At 42.8% G+C, this 24,806-nt stretch overlaps 1 protein-coding gene and 1 long non-coding RNA gene across 9 annotated transcripts in view; one reads left to right on the top strand and one right to left on the bottom strand.

Moving 5' to 3' along the window:
* Positions 1–24,806, top strand: part of LOC120437376 — a 158,798-nt gene that overhangs the window by 88,367 nt on the left and 45,625 nt on the right. The window lies entirely within an intron of this gene.
* Positions 1–24,806, bottom strand: part of neo1a (neogenin 1a) — a 151,694-nt gene that overhangs the window by 60,545 nt on the left and 66,343 nt on the right. For all 8 annotated transcript variants that reach the window (XM_039607786.1, XM_039607714.1, XM_039607664.1 and 5 more), the window contains exons 3-4: positions 9,906–10,181; positions 8,395–8,545 (exon numbers count right to left, since the gene is read on the bottom strand). In XM_039607786.1, coding sequence (XP_039463720.1) covers positions 8,395–8,545; positions 9,906–10,181 — 427 coding nt within the window. The remainder of the gene's footprint in view (positions 1–8,394; positions 8,546–9,905; positions 10,182–24,806) is intronic.

Raw genomic sequence — 24,806 nt, forward strand, 5'->3', positions numbered from 1 at the left:
GGGGCCAGATTGTATAAAAAAGAAACAGGTGCAAAAATAGTACACTCAGCAGAAAGCTTGACAGAGGATGGCCTCAGTGTTCAAGGTGGGAAAGTGGGGGAAACACAAAGAAGGCGGCTGCCTCTCCTTTTAGTCCCGAGACTGCAGTAAGGAAAACAGAAAATGCCAAACGTCTTGCTGTACATTGATTACTTCTCTGCGCGCGAGGGCGAGTGTAGCTGATTGTGCTCCGAGGCTCTGCATGTCAAAACCCAGCTGAATGAAAAATTTCTCTGAAAGACGCATGTAGCACCAAGCGTTCCTGCAGTTAAGTCTCACCAGGACAGCTTTTCAGACTCTTGGCCTTTAATGCCGCGTGCTCCATAAAAGGCATTGAAAGCTTCCTCTTGTAGTTGAAAGAGGAACATACAGTACACGTCAAACCACCGGGCAATTTCTCATTCCGTTTAGAGCGAGTCAATCTCGGCTCTAACTGCAGTGGCTAAAGTGCTCCGCTGAACAAGGAATGCATTACTGAGACCATGAGGGAGGGAGACAAAGTAAATTGGCTTGAGCTGAATGAGCCGGAGACACCTCAAACTGTTGTGAGAGAGCTCGCTCCACTTGTGGTCGTTTAAATTAAGACGCGGTGCCTGCTGGAAGAATGTGAAGGATGTCTCGTGCAGTAAGCTGAAGGTCCTCGGCGGTAAGTGAGACTCTAATTAAAACTGGATTTACCTACAAAGAGATGTTAAATTGGCTCGCTGTTTTCCCACCGTCACTTTTCTTCTTGTTACAAAAACGGCAGATGCACGCATGCATACAATCCAAGCAAAGCGAAGACTACAGGGCGGTGTTCTGAAGCGGCGATGCTAATTAGGCTTGCTGTCTTCTCAGATTTCGTGCCAGCGTTCATGCTACAGTAGCTCCCCTTCCGACAACTACAACTTTCCACATTGTTTGTCCCAGCAGAAACAACGCCACATACAAAGACATCATATATGGCTAAAATTTGTGCAACACGTGAGTGCTTTCTATCTAACAATCATATGCCGAAGGATGCACTGGAAAGCAACTTGGGGTTAATATCTTGGAATACTTGGCATGCACACTGGAGGAGACTGTGATCAAATCGCCAACGTTCCAATTAGTAGATGACCTGCTCTACCTCCTGAGTAACCGCAACGCCAAGACCATATTTCAGTTTCAAACTACTGGAAAGCACAACCACTCTTTCCTCCCTCAGCTCCTTTCCAACATGTCTCTGCTCCAGAAAACTTGTTGAGTACGTCCCGTCAATGCGTATGGGCCTCTAACATAAACTTGTCCCCCGTTCTGCTATTCAGCTTTGACGGCAGCGACAGCCACAGAGGCTTCAGAGAAGGACGTGGACACATTTGGTATGTGTGACTGGTGGCTCAGCCTTCCGTATCACAGACCGGCAGCAAGGTCAGTACACCTGGGTGAGGGGAAGCTGCACATCACTGAAGAGCTGTGCAGGTGGAGGCAGAGCACTACCGCTGTCACAGAGCAATCAGTGGTGTTGTGACAGTAGTTGGGCACGGGTCATGCTATCTGCAGCATGAGGGGAAAACGGGTGGAATCTTGTCACAACTGTCACAACAACAAAAAAAAGAAAAGAAAAAAAAAGGGGGGGATTCATTATTAATGGATAGAGTGGAAACTCGTAAGTTTTTCTCAGTTTGATCTCGTGTTCTTTTCACTCTCTGCTCTCTGGCTCTCTGCACTGCGGTGCACTATGAATGCAAACCACTCTGAACCACAAAGCCTAGAAGAGCAAAGTGAACGCAAATTGAACTTCTCCCATTTTGACCAGAACAAAATCATAACAGTTCCATGAATTTGAATCATGTTCTAGGTGTGCCAAAAACAGATCTCATCTTAGAGAAAAGGGCAGGCAGCGGGTTGGAATGATTTCTCCCTCCACCTCCCCGGTTTTTTAATGTACACCCGCTCCAATATGAGACATGACGCTGAAGAAACTACCAGGAGAGACAACAAAGATAAAGAAGGAAGCCCGACCGGCCTTAGAAACCAACTGAAGGAGAAATAAATAAAAATTAATGTGCAAGATTAATGAGAAACAACCTGGTGCCGGCAGCACAGGCTCAAGTTTCTCAACTGACTCAGTCATGAAAACATTTTTGTTTTCCTCTGGTTCATAACGGAAAGCTGCGGGACCCTCGAGAGGAAAAAATAAAACAACTCCCACATTCCTTACCTTATTTGCTTTCCCCCCCTACAAAAGGTCCCCAAGAATAAACTGATGGTTTGATTAGTGCATACTGCAATGAAGCCTCGCATAATAGGTCTTTGGATGGCTGGTGTGCCTCCAGGTGCTCAAGGCCACGTGAACCCTGTGTGGTCCTTGCTGTGTCACATTTACAAAGCCATAGTACTCCCTCAGAGGGACATATATCCACATAACACCTGGTGAAGAGGCAAAGCAAATGATAGGAGGTGAGCTGTTTTATGCTATCAGTGAATAAAGCCCCTTTTTCTCAGTCCTACATTGACTAATGAGGTAAATTACACAGTGCGCAAAAGAAGCAGATTCCTTTTAGGACTAAAAATGCAGCCGATTGTGGATCCTGCCCCTGCCCAAAAACTGACGGATCTTTACTTGGCAAGAAAAATTGCATTGTGATGAGGACGCAAAGAAAAAAATGAATGCTATGACAGGAAGCAAGCTTTTAGGAGAGCTACAGACACTGATGTGCTGGAGACAGAGAGAGACAGCCTAAAAAGAGACTTCCCCTGCTCCACTCTGAGAGAGCCTGTGTTGTTTGTCTTGTTTTCTCAGCCTGCACATGCCAGCAAAATCCCTCCATTACCTTAACCCCACTCTCCGCTGCTGCCATCTATCATTTTACCAATGCTGGAGAAATCTGAGTTCCAATGCAGAATTCTAAGCGCATGGACCCTCCTGCGTATCTGGGAGTACGTGGTGTGCTGGATATCCACCGTGCATGCCAACCTCTGAATGAGGGAAAACATGTGGAGCAGAACACTTTCCATTCACACTCACACTGACCTTAACTCCTTCCTTAATTTGTTTTGTTTTCTGACTAAGAGAAAACCCTGAAGAATCTTGAATGCTGCTTTAATGTATGCACTTTATTAGATACATATTTGCTGTATTGTATTGCTGTACTGTAGCAAGCAGTAATGTTTTGCAACTACATTTACATTTATATTCAAGGGGGGTAAAAACAACAGAGACATTTACCTATGACCTCGCTGATGAACACAGTAAAAGCCCAAACAATTGAACTTTTATGAAAACGGTTTTGTGGTGGAGGGGCTGTACAGAGTTACGTAAGATTAGATTACTCACATTCTGACACTCGGATGACAACAGAGGTTTCTCCATTTTTCCTCCTTAGGCTGCAGAAACTGTGTTCTGTGGTCTGTGTAATCATATCTGTCAGCCGGATGCACACTTTCCAGTGGCATCCGAAACATCACTGACACCTCTATCATTCGCTGCTAGAGGAGGACCTCAGTGCAAGGTGGACGACACGCTAATTGCCGGTGTGACGAAAGAAACAAGTGAAAATCAGGCTAGGCTAATTTTTTGGTTCAGTTTCACTGCCTGTGTTTTTTATTTTAATGGCCTTTTTCTTTACTGTTTGAAAACCTGCAAAGCTCATGATGGCACATGGAAAATTGGTGTGGGAATTCACACAAAAAAAAAAATCAACGACAATGGTTGAATGTGTGGGTGTTAACGCTGCAACCACATTAAAAAAAAGATGTGACGAACAAAGAAGGTTCAAATTTTGAGTGTCACTATGACTTCACTTTAAAAAAAAGGAAAAAAAAAAGGCAATTATCTATGATTGCATCTGAAGGAGTGGGGATTTAAATGGCAGTGGCATTTGCTGGGTCATGCCGTCTTTTCAAGAGCAGTGGAATCAATTCTTTGGTGCGACTCTTCAAATTATTATTAAGGTACTAGTGGTTTGGATTCCACATCGCTACAAGTCATTCTGCTGAAAAGCGGGCACAACAGTGACACGGGGTCTTACACGACAGCTATAAATACATGAAACGATATGATGTACAGCTTTGGAAAAAATACATTGACATTTACTTCCTCGTAAATGTCAATGTAAAGTTTGATCCTCTTTGATGTCAATCAATAAAAGGTGACATATTGAAACAAACGCTAAATAATTTAAATTGAACAGACTTTTACATAAGTGCCTCTACGTGACACGTGTGTGTAGATTCTTGCCTCACCACCTCAAATAAGGAAAGATGTGTGCTTATATGCTAGAGATAGGCAAGCGAGGGATGCTCTGCGGTCCAAATGCTAACAAATATGCTGAGCTAAATTTCCCTCTTCATGCACAACTAAACGCAATACACACAGTAATATTTAAGCAAACACAGGAGCACAAGGAGGCGAGGAGACGGATGACTTTGAGGCTTTGGAAGGGGGGGCGGTGATTTACATATTCAGTCAATTCCCTGTTGCTGGCCGACATGCATAATTCATCCATTTTATTGACTGCTGAGGAATTCTGTTAGGTGACTGAGAGATACTCCCGAGAACAAAAGATGACTGTCCTTTTCATGAGTGTCATCAGGACCAGTATGTCTGAGAGACCCAAAGGCCCGTTTCTCTGTGTAACGGATGACACAAAGCATATTTACTAAGACTGCATTTTCAGTGTGTTGAAGGAACAGCTTAAAGTGCTACATATGCTGTCGCAGTGTTGCTGATATTAATCAAAATAAATGTTGAGCCCGGTGTCCTTGGCAATAGAATTGCTCAGAGCCTAAATTGAATTGAGGCAACATTCAGGACCCCGGCGAATACACAAACAGCGCGTTACAGCGGAATAATCCATCGTATGATCGATACTGAGTGCATTGGAAAACGTACCATCGTAACAGATAGGCCCTGCTTTTCTACAGACAACTACACTTGCGGTCACTTTGTTATGTACGCCTGTTCAGTATCTTGAAAGTGCAAATTTCTAATCAGCTAATCGGCACCTTAATGCATTTAGTCGTGTTGAAGTTCAAGCTGAGCATCAGAATGGGAAAGAAAGATCATTTAAGTGATTTTGAACATGGCAAGGTTGTTGGTGCTAGGTGGGCTCGTCTGAGTATTTCAGAAACTGCTGATCTTCTGGGGTTCTCCTACACAACTGTCTCTAGCGGTCAGAGGGAAACAGCCAGAATGCTTACAAATTGACAGGAAGACAATAGTAACTGAAATAACTACTCGTTATGACCAAGGTATGCAGAAGAGCATCTGTGAACACACACAGCACATTGCATCTTGAAGCAGATGGGTATAGTAGTTTAGATCACATGGTGAGCCAGTACTGTCAGCTGAAAACAAGATACAATTCATATGGGCTCACCAAAACTGGACAACAGAAGATTTGAAACATTGGCTGGTCCGTTGAGTCTCGATTTCTGTTGCCACATTCAGATGGTTGGGTCAGAATTTGGCATGAACAACATGGAAGTTTGGATCCATCCTTGCAGCCCTGTATTAACAATTCAGGCTGCAAGAATGGTGTAATGATGTTGGGCCCATTAGTACAAACCGAGTATTGTTTAAAGCCCAGAGCACTACCTGAATATTGTTGCTGACCATGACCACAGTGTACCATTTCCTGCTTCCAGTAGGATAACTCATCATTGTCACAAAGCTCACATAATCTCAAACTGGTTTCTTGAACATGACAGTGAGTTCACTGTACTTAAGTCACCAGATCTCCATCCAGAAGAGTACTTTAAGATGGTAGGGTCAGAATTTGCTGTAAACTGTGACTGTGTGTTTATACACCTCTCTGTGTAAAATTAATAGTTATTATCAATCTCTGGCTCTCATCCACAGCATGTCTTTGTCCTGTCTTCCTCTGAGGAGTGTTACCAGCTCTTTGTTGAATCTGTGCCATGAAGAATTAAGATAGCTCTGAGGATCAAAGGGAGTACAACCAAGTACAAGCAAGACATACCTAATGAAGTGTCTAGAAGGTGTATGTTTATGTATAAGAAAGGAGATATTAGTCAAAAATTACTTTGCAAGTAGAGAAAAAATAAAATGTCTTCCAATAAAAGTTGGTGGGTTGCAATAAAACACCATAAATCATTTAATGGGCTGATCAAACAAACAAGAGCTTCATGCGTAACAACGGATCGTTGTGTCCTATGTAAAGTGAGGCAGCATCTCACCGCATGTTTCTTTATAATCACACTGACACACATGCAGGAGATGACAAAGGTTTCTGTCCCAGGTGAGCCACAATCAACAGGTCCAGGAGTTAATTTTCACTCATGATAAAAGGGTTGTGGTGGTGTCAGTGGTTGGTCATTCTCTTCTATCTCTTACAGATTTGTAAAAGACTGCAGACTGTGACAGACTGAGATCCAACACGCTTCTTCTTGGTCACAAGAAGAATCTATGAATATTATTGCCAGATCTGACACAGTGGCCCTGCGAGCCGAACACAACAAAGAGAAATCAGCTACTGATCAACAGAGTGGGGCAACCACCTGTTTAGTTTCAGCCCTCTGCTCTGTCCTTGTCTGTCAACATAGAGACGTTTTTAAACAGCCAGTAAGTCCTACATGCCAATACGGGCAAGTGATCCAAATGAAATGTCTCCTGACAGGTTATGAATAACATGCTAATGAGACTCTTCAAAGACCTGAGACAGAAATCCTACTTATGGCAGAAATCCTTTATGCAGCACATTGAGAAAAGACTTTTGAAGATTTCCTCTGTGTCTTTCAAAGTATCTTAAAGAACTTCAGTGAAGTCGGGCAGAAAGTGGAAGGACTAGCAAAGAATTACGAGGAAGAATTAGAAATTCAAGACTCTGCATTGTCCAAAGCCTCTTTCATCTTGCACTCTTATCGAGTTACCTTTGCTATTTGTTGCTCAGGATAATAGTGGCTGTAAGCCATTGTGAATTCAGACTCGGAGAAAAAGAAAACAAGAGATGTGACCGAGCTGAAGAATCGGCGGCGATACTCCCCACCATCGCTGAGCTGCTCCGCTTTCGATTGGTAGCTTTGACACGTCTTCATCAACTCTCATCTCATGTCTACAGCTCCAGTGTCGCTACTTTCAAGGCCCTGTTTGTGTTGCGCACCAAAGACCAATTAGATACTCTTTGCAGATTCCCCTTACTCTCTCCCTTACACTACATGCCACACCAATTTTTAATTGACAGGAGCTCTTCTATCTTTCATGTAATGCCTGGAAGGAACAGGAGACTCTCAACAGGAAAAAAGGGGAAAATTCCACTGCTATTCTTTTTAATTGTCAATGTCGTCGTTAATGAAAAGAAAAAAAAAATCAAAGGAACAACCTTGGAGATGTATTCACCGCTTAATTTTTTTTTTTGTGCTGAAGGCAGGAGCATCGGGGTCTTCTTCTATATGGCCCAGACGTCCCTGCTTTTTCACTATGCTTGCTAATTACCAACGGAGACACCCTAGGGGGTTGGCTATGCGAGCTGGATATTGTCTTGTATTTAATAGAAGGTAGATTAATAAGTACCTTTTTACCCAGCTCCCTTTGCAGGTCAGAACATTCAGACAATTCCACAGGCATTAAAAACTTGAGGTGTGGAGCTATGCTTGGAACCAGAGGTTGGAAGGTCTAATGATATTCTCGTTCACACCGCACCGGGGCCTCGCGATTACCGATGTGACGACCTTACATTTAATTTCACTGAACGCCCAAATCCATTCCGAGCTAGATTTAGATGAATGAGCCCCATTTTAGCCACGTTGTGATGATCCTGCAAGTTGAAGAGTTATTATTCCACAGGAGCGGCACACAGGGGTTAGGTAAACAAAGTGCTTTCTTAATTGGTGAGAACCAAACTTCACATGTCCAGTGCAATTCTCTCTGAGGGATTTGAGCTGCACTGCCTGAGCTAATGAGAGCCAGAGAAGTGAGAGCACAGGCGCTGTGACACTCTGTCTTGGCTCTTAATTTGTGAACTTCCCCTCAGCTGGCAACCCCGCAGCCTGCTCTCCCAGATGAAGTGGCTCCGTTGGCACGTCCAGGTCTCCCCCCGGGGCTCTCTGGGTAGCTGTGGCAGAACGGCATTAACACCTTGGGGAGCAGGCGCCAGGACTAACAGTTTAGCTTCTGGAGGCCAGAGGCACCGGGTACAAAGGAGCAGTACATTACAGTACTCTGCTGCTTTTATAAACCTAGGAATGTGCGAGAGCCCAGGGAAGCTGAGCACAACTGCTTGTGGCTTTACTGTAACTATCGCCAATTACTGGCAACTTTCAGGTGATACCCCAAACCTGTTGTTTTTTCTTTTTTGTTTAACAATCTCTGCTTTATCGATCAGAATAGAAAAATGCATCAAACAATAGATCACAGAGCCGCCCTACACGTACCTCTCTTCCAGCAGCTTGTCTCCAAACATCCAGCTGATTCGTGGTGCAGGGTAACCCGTGGCCACACAGGGCAGCAGCACGCTGGCATCCGTCACCTTGGTCACAGACACAGGCTGCACCAGGAATTCCAGCTTCCTCTCCTCTCCAGTTTCTTAGATGTAAAGGGGAAAAAAAGGGGTCAGGGTTAAGGCTGAGGTTAAGCAAAGAATTTCTGGGAAGAATTAGAAACTCAAGAGTGGGTATTGTCTTTATTGTCCAAAGCCTCTTTCATCTTGCACTCTTATCAAGTTCATTATTTGTTTTATTGATCAGAAAAAAGGACAAACAAACAGTATATTCGCAGCCTGCAACAGGAATTCCAGCTTCCCCTGCAGTTTCTTAAGTGACTGGGGAAGGGGGTGACCGTTAAGGCTGAGGTTAAGGCTAGGGTTGAGTAAGCTAACCTCCCGCGTCCATCCATCTTAAACTTCAGACTGACTGACAGCCTGACACTCAAACCACAAAGAGTCAGACTGAATAATGATAATGATATCTAGCACAGATAAAGCTGTGTAGGAGTTCAAACTGCTTTGTATGATTCCAGCTGCAACTTAATGCTGGAATAGCATCGAGTAATAACCACGAGGGTCATGGTCAGCCAGACTTCTTCTTCTTTTTTTAATAATGAACTGCTGCGAGCTCACAGGAATGTGTGAAACTCCCACTCAGTGATTCACGGCGAAAATACCAGAGCTGTATTTGGTTGTGGCTTCAAAAGAAAACAAAAAAAGACAACTAAACATGATAATAACTACACCTAATACATTTATTCATGTCCCTCCAATATCTGATGGTGTCCACGCAAAAATGTATTTCCATTTTGTCACAAAGCTTTAAAACCTTCCCCTTTGTGTGCCTCCAACATCTTGCCACTCTACCACACATCTTTAGAGGAGGCATACAGAGATGAAGACCCCCACTGGGGCCTTGTTGAAGTCTGATTTACAGCCTCTAATATCTTCCCTGTGCTGGCAGGAGCCTGGTGCTTAACAACTTAGTAAATAAAACTTCCAGAGGGGTGAGACAAGACCCTGCCACAATGGAATTCGGGCTCCTTTTGAGCTGCAGCTGAGTTACTGTTGCGTCACTGATAACCCCAGTGGGAATTTTACCACTCCTGCTAGCATTCAAAAATCTCTCACCACAGGTAGCCGGGTCTCTTCACGCTAAAGGTAATGAGCAACCGAGAGAGAACTCAATGTACCGCTGTAATTAGATGATGCACTGGACTATATACAAATTTCAATTTACCTCACAAGAGGACCTACGAGGGTCTAAAAGCTCTAATTAAAGATGTGGTGACGCTTTAACAGGTGACAACTGATGACAAGCAGGGTAAATTATTTTAATATTAGAAAACAATACTAGTGTATTCATTATATCTCATAACTGAGTTTACAGGGAGAAGTTCCTATAGTAACAGATCTAGATTCATAATGGACAACATTTGACCTGGTGTTCTCTCAAATTACCTGGTACAGTTTGGAGCTCGGCCTCATCGCTCAACTTGGAAGAGCCAACGTTTTCCACAAGGCAGCGGTACGTGCCAGCGTCCGTCTCCGAGGCATTGCTTATAACCAGGGCTCCACTCGGTAGCTGGATCAACCTGGTACTCAGCTCCAGGGGTTGTCGGTCTTTCTCCCACCGGATGAAGGCCACCAGATCCGAGTTGACCTCACATGCCATCACCTGACTGTCCCCAAGTCGCGCAGTGGCTGGCAACGGTTGGCTGGCGAACCTGGGCATCCCTGCAAAACAGCGATAAGGCAGATGAGGAACGCTCATAGCAAAATTTTATGGTAGCAGTTTAAGGGTTTTATGAAACCTGCATGAAACAAGCAGGGCTTCAGGTTTTTAGTAAACTTAAAAGCAAAGGCATGCTGACAAATTTGACTGTTTTCATTTCACTAAATTTAACTTTAAGCTGCATTTGGATGTAAATTCTTGCTAAGGCAGATCGGAAAAGCAAATTGATTACCACAGCAGCTAATGAAGCTATAAAAACGAATGTGGAATCGGTTTTGAACTTTGACTTTGAAGATGCATATTTCGTCTCATCTTTAGAACTTAAAAATATTGGAAGCGCCGTCTTGCACATCGATCCAATTTCTGGTTATATTCTTAGGAGCGAAACAGGCCAGAACATTCAGCACCCACCTGTCCCGACCTCTTGCACACACACAAACAAACCACCACCCTTCTCCTGCACACCCGTGTCGTATAATCGTTTATCCTTGATGGTGGATGTTAATTTGCCACGCAGAGCAGGAGACACACAGCACTAATTTTAAAAAAAGCTGGATCCACAGGCTGTTTGCGCTGCTGTAGCCCGACTTTCATCTTGATGCAAAATAATTATTTCCTGGGTTTGAAGTCATTGATCTGAAACCAACACTCCCGGGCCGCTTCCGAAACAATCGCGCACAATGACTTCAATTAAAAAGAACTTACAATGTGTAAACTGCAAATGTTATTCTTGGGTTTATTAGTGAGGCAGAGGCAAGAGTTTGTTGTTTTCCAAAGTAAGAAGGCCACTCCATCTCCAATGAAAAGTGCAGCATGCTGTGTTATTATCATGGAGGGCCTCTCGAGGTTTTGGGCCAACTGTGTTTCGTCTCCTTGGAAATTTGTGCAGATGAAACAAAGAGTCTTGTTTGAGTATCTGTTTTTCTGTTTATGAGAGCAAGTTTAGCTGCTGTAACTCTGCTGAAGACTTGCTGAGCGATGACTTGGTGTCTGCCCCGTCCTCACCTACAGACATCTCTTCAAATCCCCTGCCAGGAATGGCTCCAGGGTAAATCACACTTTAAGATAAGGGTCCAACAGTGACAGACTCCCCTCCCGGCCTGGGCTGACGTGCACAGCTTCTCTGAGTATATCTCAGCACAGTTCAGCTAATATGGGCTTAGCTGATGCCAGTGCTGATATTTTTGTAACTGAGCTGCCAATCACCTAATATATAATCAGGGCAGGGTAGGGAAAAAAATAATGAGCTGAATTATTAAGGGATTAAAAGATACTTTCGCCCATCCCTAAAAGCTCAGACTTACTCACTGCTTGATGCTGCTCAAGACAAGCCACAACTGAAAGAGATCAACAGATATCTATCTAGAGGTCAAAAATGACCCCTCAGTCGGGGTCTAACGATGTCTCCCCCACTTTTTTTTTTTGTTCTTTCAAACAAATATTAAGTTGAGCTAAACAGAAGTACTAAAGTGTATTAAGAGGAAAAAATAAGTCAATTAACTGCATGATGATTGATAATCATGGGTTACACTCATTGAAAAAACACTGGACTGATAGATTAAAGGGTTAAAAATGATATATAATACTGAGGAGAACAGCAATGGTTTATGAGTTAGTGTGTGTCTTAAAATATATTTAAGACACATTTACAAACCTAATAATTCTCAAAAATCTTCTCTAATCTTACTTTATGCAAATGGACATGTGCAAAATGACATCAGGCCAAACAGTGTGCTGTGGCCTCCATGTGCTAATCTGATAAAGACCAAAAAATTAATTAATTAATAAAAATACCAGACAGCCTTTAACTTTATACAGTGCTCTCCAGATAGTAAGTAAATCCTTTAGCCCATGACATTTCTAAAGATGAGAATGACCCACACTTAATGCATCTGAGGTCTAATAAAGTGACTAGAGACTTAGTGGAAAAGCTTAAGCCTTTAAACTCTGGGCCAAGGAAGACACAGCAGAGGGCTCCACAAGTCATCTGCAGACATGCAGGGCAAAGGGAGAACATTGTTCCTGTACAACTTCAGTTCAGACTGCTGTGAGCACTTTCTGACTCGGTCTGCAGTTAGTCAGTCTCCAGCTCTCAATCGACTAATCCTTTGTTCCTCTTGCCTCATCACATCTCCGCAGGCTGTTCATCAGCTTGCCGTGTCTTTAGGGAGTGTGTTTCTGGATGTGTGTGTGTGTTTGTGTGAGAGTGGGTGTATGTGGGGAGCCTAACTCACAAGAGCATGACAGCCGTTGTGTAACAGCCAGTTATAATGAAGTGGACTGCTTACGATGACATGAATATGTATGCGCGTGCTTATGCTTGCGTGTTAGGTGCTAAAGTGTACATAAGCACATTAAGTGTGGGTCAAGGCATGGGGCATTGTAGATGGGAAGCGGTAAGTGTCGATGCTAACACTATCGATTCTAATTAATCACAATTCTCCATTTAAATCAGCTTGGTGGACGCTTCATTTTCCAGAGCCTTGCTCAGCACCATCTATTGAACTGAAGTGCTGGGCTGCCAATCTGCACTCTTATTATCGGAGTGTGATGGAGCCAAATGAGTCCAGGAGTGCAATGATGTTTCAGCGGCCAAAATTCAAAGACTGGAGGGTTTATTCTAACAGAAAGCGATTTCATTCTTCATTTTAAACGGAGCAAAATGTGCCTCCTCTGATCTCATTGTTCCTCCCAAAAAACATTTTCATACACTCAGCGGTTGCACCAAATGCCTCCTTTGTGGAGGGTGGTTAGCTAGATTCACCAAACCCTGCATTATCTGCTCGGCTCTACCAGTAGAGCTGATAATAATCAGAATGCTAATGAAAGAACACGTCCCTCACTGGATGGAGATTAGCCGAAAACTAGTGCGCCACAACGAATGAGCATAACGACTGCCCACCCCACCTCAGAGAAAAACCAAGCGCAATCATATACACGCATACACAGGCATCCCCTTAAATCACACTGTTGGGTTCCCACTATTCCTAATTAAAATAAGGTATAGAATAATAATGAGCAGCTTAATGGAATTCACAGAGGCTTTAAGGATCTCCCTTGAGATTCAAGCGAATTAGTGACTGACTGCAGAATAGCTGTCTTTCACCTTGGATCAAAAACATAACTGCGTTTGATGTTACATATTTTCAAGCAGTGTCAGTTACAGTAATTGGTGAAAACTGAAACTGGCTTGCATTTTGTGCCAGGGCCCGGGGGGAAATGTCTCCCTACGTGTCGTGGCCAGATGCTGAGTTTGGATTGCTAACATGAAATACCTAATTTTCCATGGACAAAACATGGAATGTAAAAAATCAAGTCACACGGTTTATGCTTTGGAGGGAGCTCATATTTTTAAACCCATAGAAACACCAAAGGGTACCGAAAAGACAGGATCTAGCATAATTACATAGTCTAAACGGGTAATTAGCAGACAGGATTTTTCACAATGCAACCTTTACTTCTTCACTTGCCATTAGCATAATATTGATGTCATTAGACTAATGACAGGGCAATAAAACAACAATATATTCTAACATGATTTAATTTATTGATGCATATAACACCAATTTCTTCACTTGCTACTGCTAAACATAATAAATCCTTGAAGGTATGCAAACAAGATTGCAAAATAGGTCATGTGTTTCAAAATAGAGGATTATCAGTGCTATGCTCGTCAGCTAACAACGCGTGAACGACAAGTTGCCAAACTAACGGGTGACGTCCCGGCAGCTATGTCTAGCTTTTATACTGTCTATGAGTTAAACAGGTAACATTAATGTGTATGGCTTTAATGTTGTTTAAAAGGGAGCTTTGCTGGCTTCTCAAAATGACCTACAAAGAGTTGTTCAACGGTGTTAACATCATGTTCATGTGTTCAGCAGTTAGTGATGGAGTGGCCAAAGAAGGCACTGTTGATATTGATACTGTAGCAGATGATTATCTAATCCAATAGTAATTTTTAGCATTGATTAGTGTCAGATTATGCTTTTTAACAACAAACCTACACTGGATCAAGCTCGCTAGCCAAGAGCATGCAGTTTTTGAAGTATAACCTAATATAAATTCTAAATGCTAAATCTTTAAAAAATTTAAAAGCAGACGGCAAAGAGGAAATTCTTCTCTAAATGTAGGAACCACGAACAATCAGGAGGAAGAAATATAAAACAAAAGAGACGCAAGTCATTTTCTCATCACAGCAAAGAGTAGACTACGGCATCATTCCGCTACTTCTTCTTTCTCCCTTTCTGAATTCAACAAGTTCACTGCCATTCGTTGGAGACTGCTGAAAGTCATTCTGGGAAATGTGGAGAAATCAATACGTGAAATTGAGGCCCGCAAGTCAGGCTGTAGGAAAGTGGGTACACTAGAGACGTAAATTAAAACCCGTTGTGTCAGAATAATTCCTAGAATGCACCGACTGTTACAAATGTGCGTGAGTGTGTCTGACCATGCAAAGGGCGCAATAATAACACCCTTTTTGTCCTCCATTATCAACATGTCTCGTTCAGTTTTGCAACCCAAGTACACAAACACAAACAACCACAATTTCTATTCTTGGTGTTTTTTATGAAATTCAAAAGATCAGACAGGGCCAAATCAAACTGGCCGAGCCTAAAAAAATAAAAACAAAAAACCCCCACCACTTTCAGTCAGTGAAGTGACAGATCTGACGCCAGCTGAAGAGTAAATTAGACAGAATATGAAGACATCCAATTAATGAAAACGAAAATCGAAGATGTCAGGTGAAGGAGGGAGTGGCAGGGTAATCAAGTAGCCCAAAAAAACCCAGTTATTTCTGCTGCGTGTGACTTTGAGGAGAAGGTCTGAATGCATTTCCTTGGTTTTAAATCTCCATGAACAATATCAGGTTTGCTTTGTTCAGTTCAGCGTCTCTTTCTGTTCATGCTCCCTTTAAAGCTGCAGCGTAAGTGATAATTAATTTTTCTAATTGAAGGTTTCCAAGCTTCAGGCGAGAATATTTTACTAAGGGCTTCCTCCATTACATCAAATCAAGCCATTTAGCCCACATACAGTCTTAAGAACAGTAAAGAATTAATTCACACTGTGCACTACATATATATATATCTATCCATATATATATCCATCCATCCATATATCCATCCATCCATCCATCCATCCATCCATCCCTCTCTCTCTATATATATATATATATATATATATATATAGATCTATCTATCTATCTATCTATCTATCTATCTATCTATCTATATCTATCTATATATATAGATATATATATATATACACACATATATGCACGGTGACTCCCACCGTCCAAAGACATGCAGCTTGTGGGGATAGGTTAATTGGATAATCCAAATTGCCACTAGGTGTGAATGTGCGAGTGAATGTGAGTGTGAATGGTTGTCTGTCCCTGTATATTGGCCCTGCGACAGACTGGCGACCTGTCCAGGGTGTACCCCGCCTCTCGCCCTATGACAGCTGGGATAGGCTCCAGCGCCCCCCGCGACCCTGAAAAGGATAAGCGGATCAATCACTGGTATCATGCAGACCTGAGCTCTTTAGTGCAATTCTGTGCAAAGGTCTTGAACGCCCCCTCATTTCTTTATCTTTTTCTAGGAGAGTGGGAAACATTTGCAGCACATAGATGGAAATGCAGTATATGATGCAAAAGTAAAGTCTGAACAATTCCAGCAAGCTTGAAAGTGAGTATTTGGCATGTTCACCTTTATAGTTCAACACAGCCTGAACTCTCTTACTCAGCTTTCTTGTCATTTCTTTAAACGGTCTTCAGGAATAGTTCTCCAGGATTTTTGAAGGACATTCAGAGCTCTTCTTTAGCAGCCTTGACCATGTTTTACAGATGGCTGCAGACACTCACTTTTGTACTTCTCTGCTGACCTCCTCTCTACATATGATGCCAATTTAAAATCAGAAACTTCAAATTTGGATTGTTTATGCCATAAGAACTATAGCCACCAACTTTCAGTCTTGTTCTTTGTTTACTTTGGCATGCCTCAGCTTTTTCTCCCTGTTTCCTTTCCTTAAGAATAGCTTCTTAACAACCAACCTTCCAGTGAGAAATGATCTCAGTGGAAAGGTATCCACTAAGACCGAGTGTTCAGTAGCTCAACAGAAGGATCAACTGAAGAGGCAGAGGCATTTCTCAGGTCAGGTCTTTGCTGGATTTTTTCCCCCCCCATTTCTTAAGAACATGACTTTCAGACATTGTTTATTTGTTGTAGATACTATTTTAATCAGGATTTCTTGTGCAAGACTGTCTCATATGCTACTAAAACTCTAAAAACTTTAAAAACTAGACTTTTTTTTAGCAGCCACAAGTCCCATTATAATATTCTACATCCGATCAAAGTGTCATGCATTTAATTTTAGGGTTTATATTTAATCTGCCAGTGGACCAACTCCTTCTGGGTTTCTTAAAAAAAAGAAAAGAAAAGAAAACCCTGAACAAACCAAAAAAGAAGTAGTGGTAAAAAAAAAAAAAGCCAACACTTTCCCCAAAATTCTTCACAGCATCTAGCACACAAAACCCTCCCACCCCCTAATAATAGTGCATTAATACATTAATGTATTCTGTATATGCATAAGCTCAGACAGCACCATGGACGCCCATAAGCAAACAATAACAAGGATAACTGCTCTTAGAGAGAGGCGTTTATATTTCTTCTTTGCTCTATCTGTTATCAAACTTTAATTGGATTGTATTGCAGAACCCACTCAAACACTCAAAGACATTCCCTCCAAACAATAAAACCACAACCCTACCCCCACCACCCTCTCCCGCCCACCCACCCACCATCACTCTTCATAAAGGCACTTCAGCATTTATTGTACAAGAAAAATATTTCTTTCTCGCACTAATGCAGCCTAGATCGTGATGAAATTAAACGTTGAGGGGTGGTGCTTTGCCTGTGTCCTTAAGTGGCTCTGCATGTATGAAAAGCACAGCATGAATTCTTTATAATGCTGTGCCAAGTGGGAGTTAGTTTGGGCATTTTTAGGTTTAATATCAGAAGTGGTCAAGAATCAAGCTGGTTTTTCAAAGAAAACCTTGATGTTTAATTACAAAGTTTGCATGGCCCACATAGGGGAAGATATTACGGCTGCACAGCCACTGCGGTTGTCCTTCTTAAAAATGCATACAAACTTGTACATTTAAATGCGTCCAATCTGCTAAGCAAATAGACGTTTTGGAATCACAAATTCTGGGAGATGTTTGCTCGCGCTCTTTACCCGCTAGGCAGTAAAAGGTAACAACAACTTTCATCCCATCGGGGGGTGAGAGGTGGGAGGCCTCGGCGAGATTGACAAGAATGCAAACAGAATTAATTAATGAACGTGTACTGGAAGCTAACACAAAAGTTACTGGGATTATCCATCATGTATAAAGCCAGACACGAGCATGACATGCTGAGGAAATGATGAAACGTGAATGTCTGGCTGTGTCATCGCAACATGCTCGTCTTTTTCATCAACAGGGTGGAGTGACAATGATGTGATACAGTGCAATAAATAGACCGGCTTTTTTTTAATCTTTGTTAAATTTTTATCCAAACAGCTACCAGTTAGAACACATGGATAACAACGACATTGGTTAACAACTGAACTAAAACAAAAATTCAAACTGCTTACTCCAATCAGGCAGTTGGAAACATGTAACAAACAATGAGCTCATCAGTGGAAAAAACCTAACAATAAATCAGTACTTCTAAACTACATAACGTGTGCAGTACAATGGTAACCACAAGTGCATACACAGAGAAAAGCTTGTGTTGTGTACACACGTCAGAAGAGCAGACAGAAGACGGGTGTGTGGGTGGTGTGCCACAAAAGTCAGCCTCAGACTGGGGTCCTTATTTTATCTATTGAGCTGTGTAAAGATGACAGAACAAGCATTTCCTGACCTTGCATCCAGCCACAGCTTGAACAGAGTAGTACAGTGAAAACATTAGGCAGCTGGTACCCAGGAATGAAGCATCAGCCTGTTGTCACATTTGAAATATGGCACAGCAGAAGGCAGTCGCGAAATAAATGCAGAGTTTTACTGTTGCGAACAAGAATGGAAATAGACGCCTATATGTGTAGTGCTGGTGTATTCGGGGCACTGATCCTCCCAACTTCCTTATGTATGTTAAGCTAACTCAGCAAGGCTAAACAGCTCTTAGCTAGGGGAGGGGCATTTGGAACTGGTACACCGCTCTGGATGAAGACCAGATTTTGAGTAAAGAACAGCTTTCTAAACATTTATGACAAGCAGCAGATTGGCCCCGCCGTACAGCTGCAGAAGGCGCCTCCACCTAGTTGTGACAATTCTCACTCGTTACGGGGACTATTTCTTTATTTTTTTTTACTACTACGCTCTTGGTAACACACAATATAGCATGCACTTTAGAGGACAGTCGCTGCAAAATAAATGTCAGTAACCTGCCTCTCTGTCTCAATCAGGATGCTTGCTACCACTGTGACAAGTTGCATGTTTGATTTCCGACTTTCATTTCTACTTGCGCATGCTTGTGAAAGACATAGGGAGGAAAAAAACATAAAAGATCTGCCTACAATGAAAATACACACACTCAATTGTGTCTACATGAATAATGACACATCGGGATGAGGCTGCTGGTACAGTTGGCACTCTGACAGCTTCTGATAGCCTGATGTGGGGAAGAGACAGCGGGGCTACGAGGAGCCTCCCTGATGGTGATGGATGGAGACGGATACATGACAGGGCTAGGTCAGTTGCCATAGGAACAATACATTAGTTAGAGGGATGAGATGTACTTGAAGAAAAAAAAATGTAGAGTTCAATTCCAAATGCTTTAAAATTAAACCCATTTGTATATGCATGTATGTCAAATCTTGCAAAGCAGTTAGTTTTATCAGTGCTGTTTACATAATGTAACAGTATACCACATACTGAAATATCACCCCAATCCCCTAATACGTTTTCAAAAGGACGTGTTCACAGTATAAGCTTCTGAGTGAACGAGGGTTGTCACAATAAAAAGAGCCACAAGAAAAAGACTAAATACTTATTTGCAGCAGTATCAATACTAACTGTGCCATGCTGTCCTCCTCCAGTTGACTCACAGCTTCACACAGCACCTGCAGACAGGCAGGCACACAACCCTCCCCTCTCTGGCAGCTGGAGTGGCTGATGTTTAGGTGGAACACTTCAGGAGGAATTTCGAGAGGTGGGTAAAGCTCCCGTTTCAACAACCTTGAAATATTAAACAGCTAAACACATAAATGTTAACCCGGCTGGCTTCATCATACCTCTAATGTGAGCCTCTCCACTCTTCACAGGAGCCATTCAACCATTAACTGCACCCCAGCCAGCAGGGGTCATTTGTCAGTTTTTGTTGCAGGTCTGCAAAACACCGTCTCATCTACAAAAAGGGTTTTTTTTTGTTTGTTTGTTTTTTTAAAAGTTAATGAGTAACTATAACCCAGTGCAGTGACTAATGATTATTTTCATTACTGATTAATCTGCAGAATAACTCTAAATTCAGAGACATTTTTCCTTTGTTCAGGACATTGTTATTAAATTGCTTATTGTGTCTGACCAACAGTGAAACCCTGTTATGATCTGTTTTCTGTGACACGGGCAATCAAAAGCAGCAAATTACACCATGTAAGATAATGGGACCGGGTTCACATTTGTATTTTTTTGGATTGAGAACAGCTGATTCATGCAAATTCCTGCTGATCATATTTAACACTATTTTCTGTGCTGTTGGATGAATTGTACGTGTGTGTGTGAACTGTCACTTTTCTGCCTCCTGTGTGTAATTTCCTCGTGTTCAGGTATGGTCTCTCAAGCGTGGCTCGTCTGATGACTTACCCTCTGGGGACAATGATCAGGGCTTTCAGGGGGATGCCACTATCTGCTATCTGGTAGGGCACAAACTCCCCCTATCCAACAACAGAAACGTGGGGGAGGGGGTTTCTTAAACAGAGCTTCTGAATGTTCCTCAGTTTCTAGTGGAAAAGCTCTCTTTCATTGAAGATAATTGAGTTGTAGCCGAAACAATACAGATTGCATTAGGGCCTTTAATCATGTTAAGGTGTCTTGCTTTTTCACTGGGAGTTTAGCTCATTGTCAGCCCATTTTGGGCTTGACCTTCTGCAGAGGTCGTTGCCATAGGAGCGGATGCTCCCATTACCCAAGCACAGATAAATGTGTTGGCACTACAACCATAAATCCCTTTGCGCTTCCCGTCTAACCTCCCTGCTTTCCCCTCGCTTCCTTATCAGGGAAAAGCGGGTGGAGGGGGGTGGCAGGTAAGACAGGCTGCAGAGAGAAGCTCCACAGAGCGGCCTCCAATGTCAGAGGAGTCACCTGTGGGATTATAAAGGAGTTGTCAATCAAGCCCAACACGTGAGGAACAAAGAGCAGCTACCGCTTGCCTGCCCTCACATCTTTCTTCAAGTGCTTATTTCCTTAAGGCCTCGAGCAACGCCCAACCCCTCCACTGGAATGAAGAGCCCCTCCACCCTCCCGTAGCTTGACAGGCCATCCAGATAAACGGAGTAAACACACCCTTGTCCGGCTCTCGATGGGCACACGGACAGCTTCTCCACATTCAGCTCTCTCCTTCAGACTCTTCTCTGTCACTGCACTGTCTCTTTCCCACTCCCTCCATTACACTCAGATTCACCTCCACCCACTCCTATCACCCCTCCTCTTTTTCCTCTCCATCCTCCTACCACACATTTCAGTAGGAGCTCTATTGTTTGCTAGAGAGGGGGCATGCTGCTGCTGGTTCTTATCTGGGGATGTTGCCGGCACATCTGCAGATGCTATCAGCAGCCCTGTTGCTCTGTTTATGCTCCAGCTCTGCAAGTGCAGCTAGCAGGGAAATGAGATGGATGGAGGATGGGGCCGGGCGAAAATTGAGCGTCTTGCTCAGTAGAAATGATGGAGTGTGCATGTGTGCGTGCGTGTTTGTTTGGGGGGGGGGGCAATGGAGCAAAGGAAGGCCATTGTAAACACAAGAAAAACTAGGACTAGGAAAAACTAGAACTAGTGCAGTAGTCATTTTTTGTGCAATCAAGCAACACTACAGTTACTAATGACAGGCTTTTTGTTAGCTTGTAGTTTATGTTCACGAAATGATGACAATTTTCTACAAAGCTCTCATCATTTCCACTGATCTGAGGGAAGTAAATGTAAATGTGCCAGCCACCACATACAAGCACACAGCTAACTTATTCTTCAGCATGATTTAGTACGCATTTAAAAATCTGTGTGTGGGTGTCTGCTTCAAATTATACCCCAATGAAGCTAAGGTAGAACGAAAAATGTTTCCTGCATAACTAGGATTAGAAGTGAGTCGCTATTACAGCACGAAACGTGCTGCAGACAGCGAGGAGGCTCAGGCAGTCAGTCAGCCATGCGACGCGAAGCATCAGCTTCACTCCTTAACTTAAAGGGAATTTTCTTTCAAAGTGTAGGGTACACAGACAGACAGAGTGGCTGCTGACTATTTTTGAAGCGCCACTTGTTTAGTTTTTATCATTGGAAGAAACAGTAGTGGCTATGCATGCATTTGTGTGACTATATGCCTGCGAGTATGGGGCTGGCAGCGTTTAAGCAGCAGATGTTTGCAAACACACATGCAGGCTCGCATGGATGCAAGGTGATGATGTCGCTCCACATGGCCAGGAGCATTCATCATCCTTTACTTGGTCAAGAGGTGTGATGCAGTGGCAAATTGTCAGTTATCATTCTTAGGGTGTTTTCACACCTGCCCTGTTTAGTCCATTTAAGTGAAATCTGGCTCGTTTCCCCCTTGGTGCAGTTCTCTTGTGCAAGTGTGAATACAATGATCTCCCTCTGGTGTGGACCAAAACAACCGCACCAAGACCTTTTGGAAGAGGTGGTCATAGTGTGGCTCCAAATGAGTTCCAGAGCGGTTTGTTTATGGTTGAACCGAACAAGCTACCAGGTGTACGTTGCAAGTTTGAGCAAACCTTCCCATAGCCACGTATGCTTTATATTCTGAGGATGTGGCAAGGTACTATAGATAAGCAATGGTCGGTATGGGCTAGCAAAACTAGCTGTGAAATGAACATAAATTCTACGTGTTCTCCAACAGTCCACAACACAGCACCTTCTTTCTGTATTCGACCCAAGCCAAGTACTACGATACAAGACCAAGTAGTACACAGATCTAGGGATGCTAGTAGAATCGATACATGCCATACACTGTTTTTTCTTTCTTTCTTTCTTTCTTTCTTTCTTTCTTTCTTTCAAGTACAATAAGTACAGAAGACAGGGACACTGTAGATCTTCTACAACTGAAGAGGGGACCCTCACCCAGCTGCTCCCACACGCAGCAAAAACTCCAAATGGAAGATGATGACTTGGTGACTAGTGCAGCTGCCGCGACAGCACTAACCTAAGTTGTTGATAACAAAGTTAAGTAAGCTCTGGAAGTACTTTAGACAGCCAAGGGGTGATATGATGATGGCTAATAAATGAATGATTGAGCTAATGTAATGTAAATAACATTACAAGGGTACCAAGGCGTCTACGCAAAACTACTACACAAACTCATAGTACTGTATTATTTTCTGTATTGTTGTATAAGAGACAGGACTCCTATATAAGTCATAATGTCATCACCTCCACCCGATTGCACATCCTGAGCTAGATCTGGACTGATATCTGATCCAAATACTGGATCCATCCTATAAACAACTCTAGCATCATTTTGAATTTCAAATCAGAACATTGTGTCACTTTATGTTCGGATAAAAAAGGGTTTTAGTCCAAATTTGAATTTAGTAGCAAATGGCAATGAGACGTGTTGACAGCTAAGTGACAGGCCATTAGAGATTGTCTAAATCTCAAGTCTGAAGCAAAATTTTAAGAGAAGAGGAAAAAAAATTAAGCTATTAATTATTCAGCTAGTAACTATATTAATTTGGGATTTTCCAGTCAAAGTTTACAGCCATGAATTTATTATTAGTGAAAGGAGCCGGCTGCTTGTGCCTGTCAAGTGCTGAGAGATCAGAAAACAGTTATGATTGTTTTTCCTCTCTTTTCCGCATTCATGTAAACATCTTTCCGAAATGCTCCAGTGAGCGTCAATAACAGCCCGAGCACAGCCGCTCATATTTCAACAAGGAATCTGACAAACGGAGAAGACCAATCTCTCCATGTAGACATGCATAAAACACAACACACTTTCAAAGTTCATTAGCCATGTCTGGCGAGCCGCAGATGCCGCGTGTAAATGCCGACTAAACAAACTAACGCAAACACAGACATCAAACATTGCAAAAGCAAAATGCACATATTGAAAAGGCTGCAGGAGGACAAGATTAGTATTTGAATGAGGATCACAGAGTGTGAAGCGTCCATAGCCCCAGAGTACGTCTCTTCACTCACCGGCTTTATTGTTGTTAATTAAATGTGGAAATATGAAATGGATATATTATTTACTGAGGGCAAATGTGCAGCTGTGCTTTTTCATACATAGAAGAAAACAATGCACTCTGATTGAAATAATCATATCAGGAATAATGCAAAGCAACATGAAGGCAGTCTAATCAGTCGCTGACGCCTAATGGAAAAGGACGCAACAGATCTGTAGAACACCTGGTCGGCCTGACAGTTTGGCATTAATAGCAATTACTTCAGTCCATCTGCAGCGCATTTCCTTCAAACGCAGCAGATGCTGTGCCGATCAGTGTTAACTGTATAGATTTGACAATTTGTTTGCCTGCACATTGTGTTGTCCAGCAAACTAAATGTCACATTACAATGATACAAGCTGAAAGCATTACTGTCCTTTAACCACACGACCGCACGTATCCACAGCAATGAAAGCCAGGTGCTCATATGAAACCGCTACATGCAGGCTGGTTTTCCGTTACCTGGCTGCAAATGTAAAAGGAGGTGATAGGATAGGTAAGGGTTAAAATGCAGGGCCAACGCGCAAGACATCTAAAAGGTGAGATGGATGGACGATGAGAGCAAAAATGGTTGCCCGTGTGTAGAATGGAAGGCGTGCTGTTGTGGTGCTGTTTTGCCTCATCTGACCTGTCAACGTGTGAGAGAAAGAAAGCAAACAGAGGTGATATTGACCTTGGAGCACAAGATATTCCACAATCTTCAAGGAAGCACGCAAACAGTTATATGAGACAATCCCGTAACAACACAGTTCAAGACTAACAGCAGGAAGCCTCTACTTGAACACCGCAAGCTTTTATTTTTTTTAAATCATCAATCAAGTTTCATCAGACTCAACTCAGCGAGTCAAACGCCTCCACGCTGCCCTGAAATCATGCACGGGTGCACACACACACACACACACTCCTTCCTTAATTCGACACCTCCACAGTTCACCATCCACTAATCAAAAAGTCATGAAGTGACAGCATGGTGTGGGGACGGCGGGGAAAGCCTGAACACCCTCCCCTGGGCCCTCACACACAGAGTTCAGGGCAACTCGGTGAAAGGAGGATCTACACATACGCACTCAAACACTTTCCGTCACGTAGCCGAAGCGCTCAACGAAACAGCTCATCACTCCCTTGCTTTCCATCTCCCCTTGTTTATCGCACTCTCCTTTTTCACACGTCGCTCTCGCTCACACAGCTCTTGCCTGCATCCCACA

The sequence above is a fragment of the Oreochromis aureus genome, linkage group 1 (genome assembly GCF_013358895.1).
Source record: "Oreochromis aureus strain Israel breed Guangdong linkage group 1, ZZ_aureus, whole genome shotgun sequence".
In the NCBI taxonomy this organism is placed as follows: domain Eukaryota; kingdom Metazoa; phylum Chordata; class Actinopteri; order Cichliformes; family Cichlidae; genus Oreochromis; species Oreochromis aureus.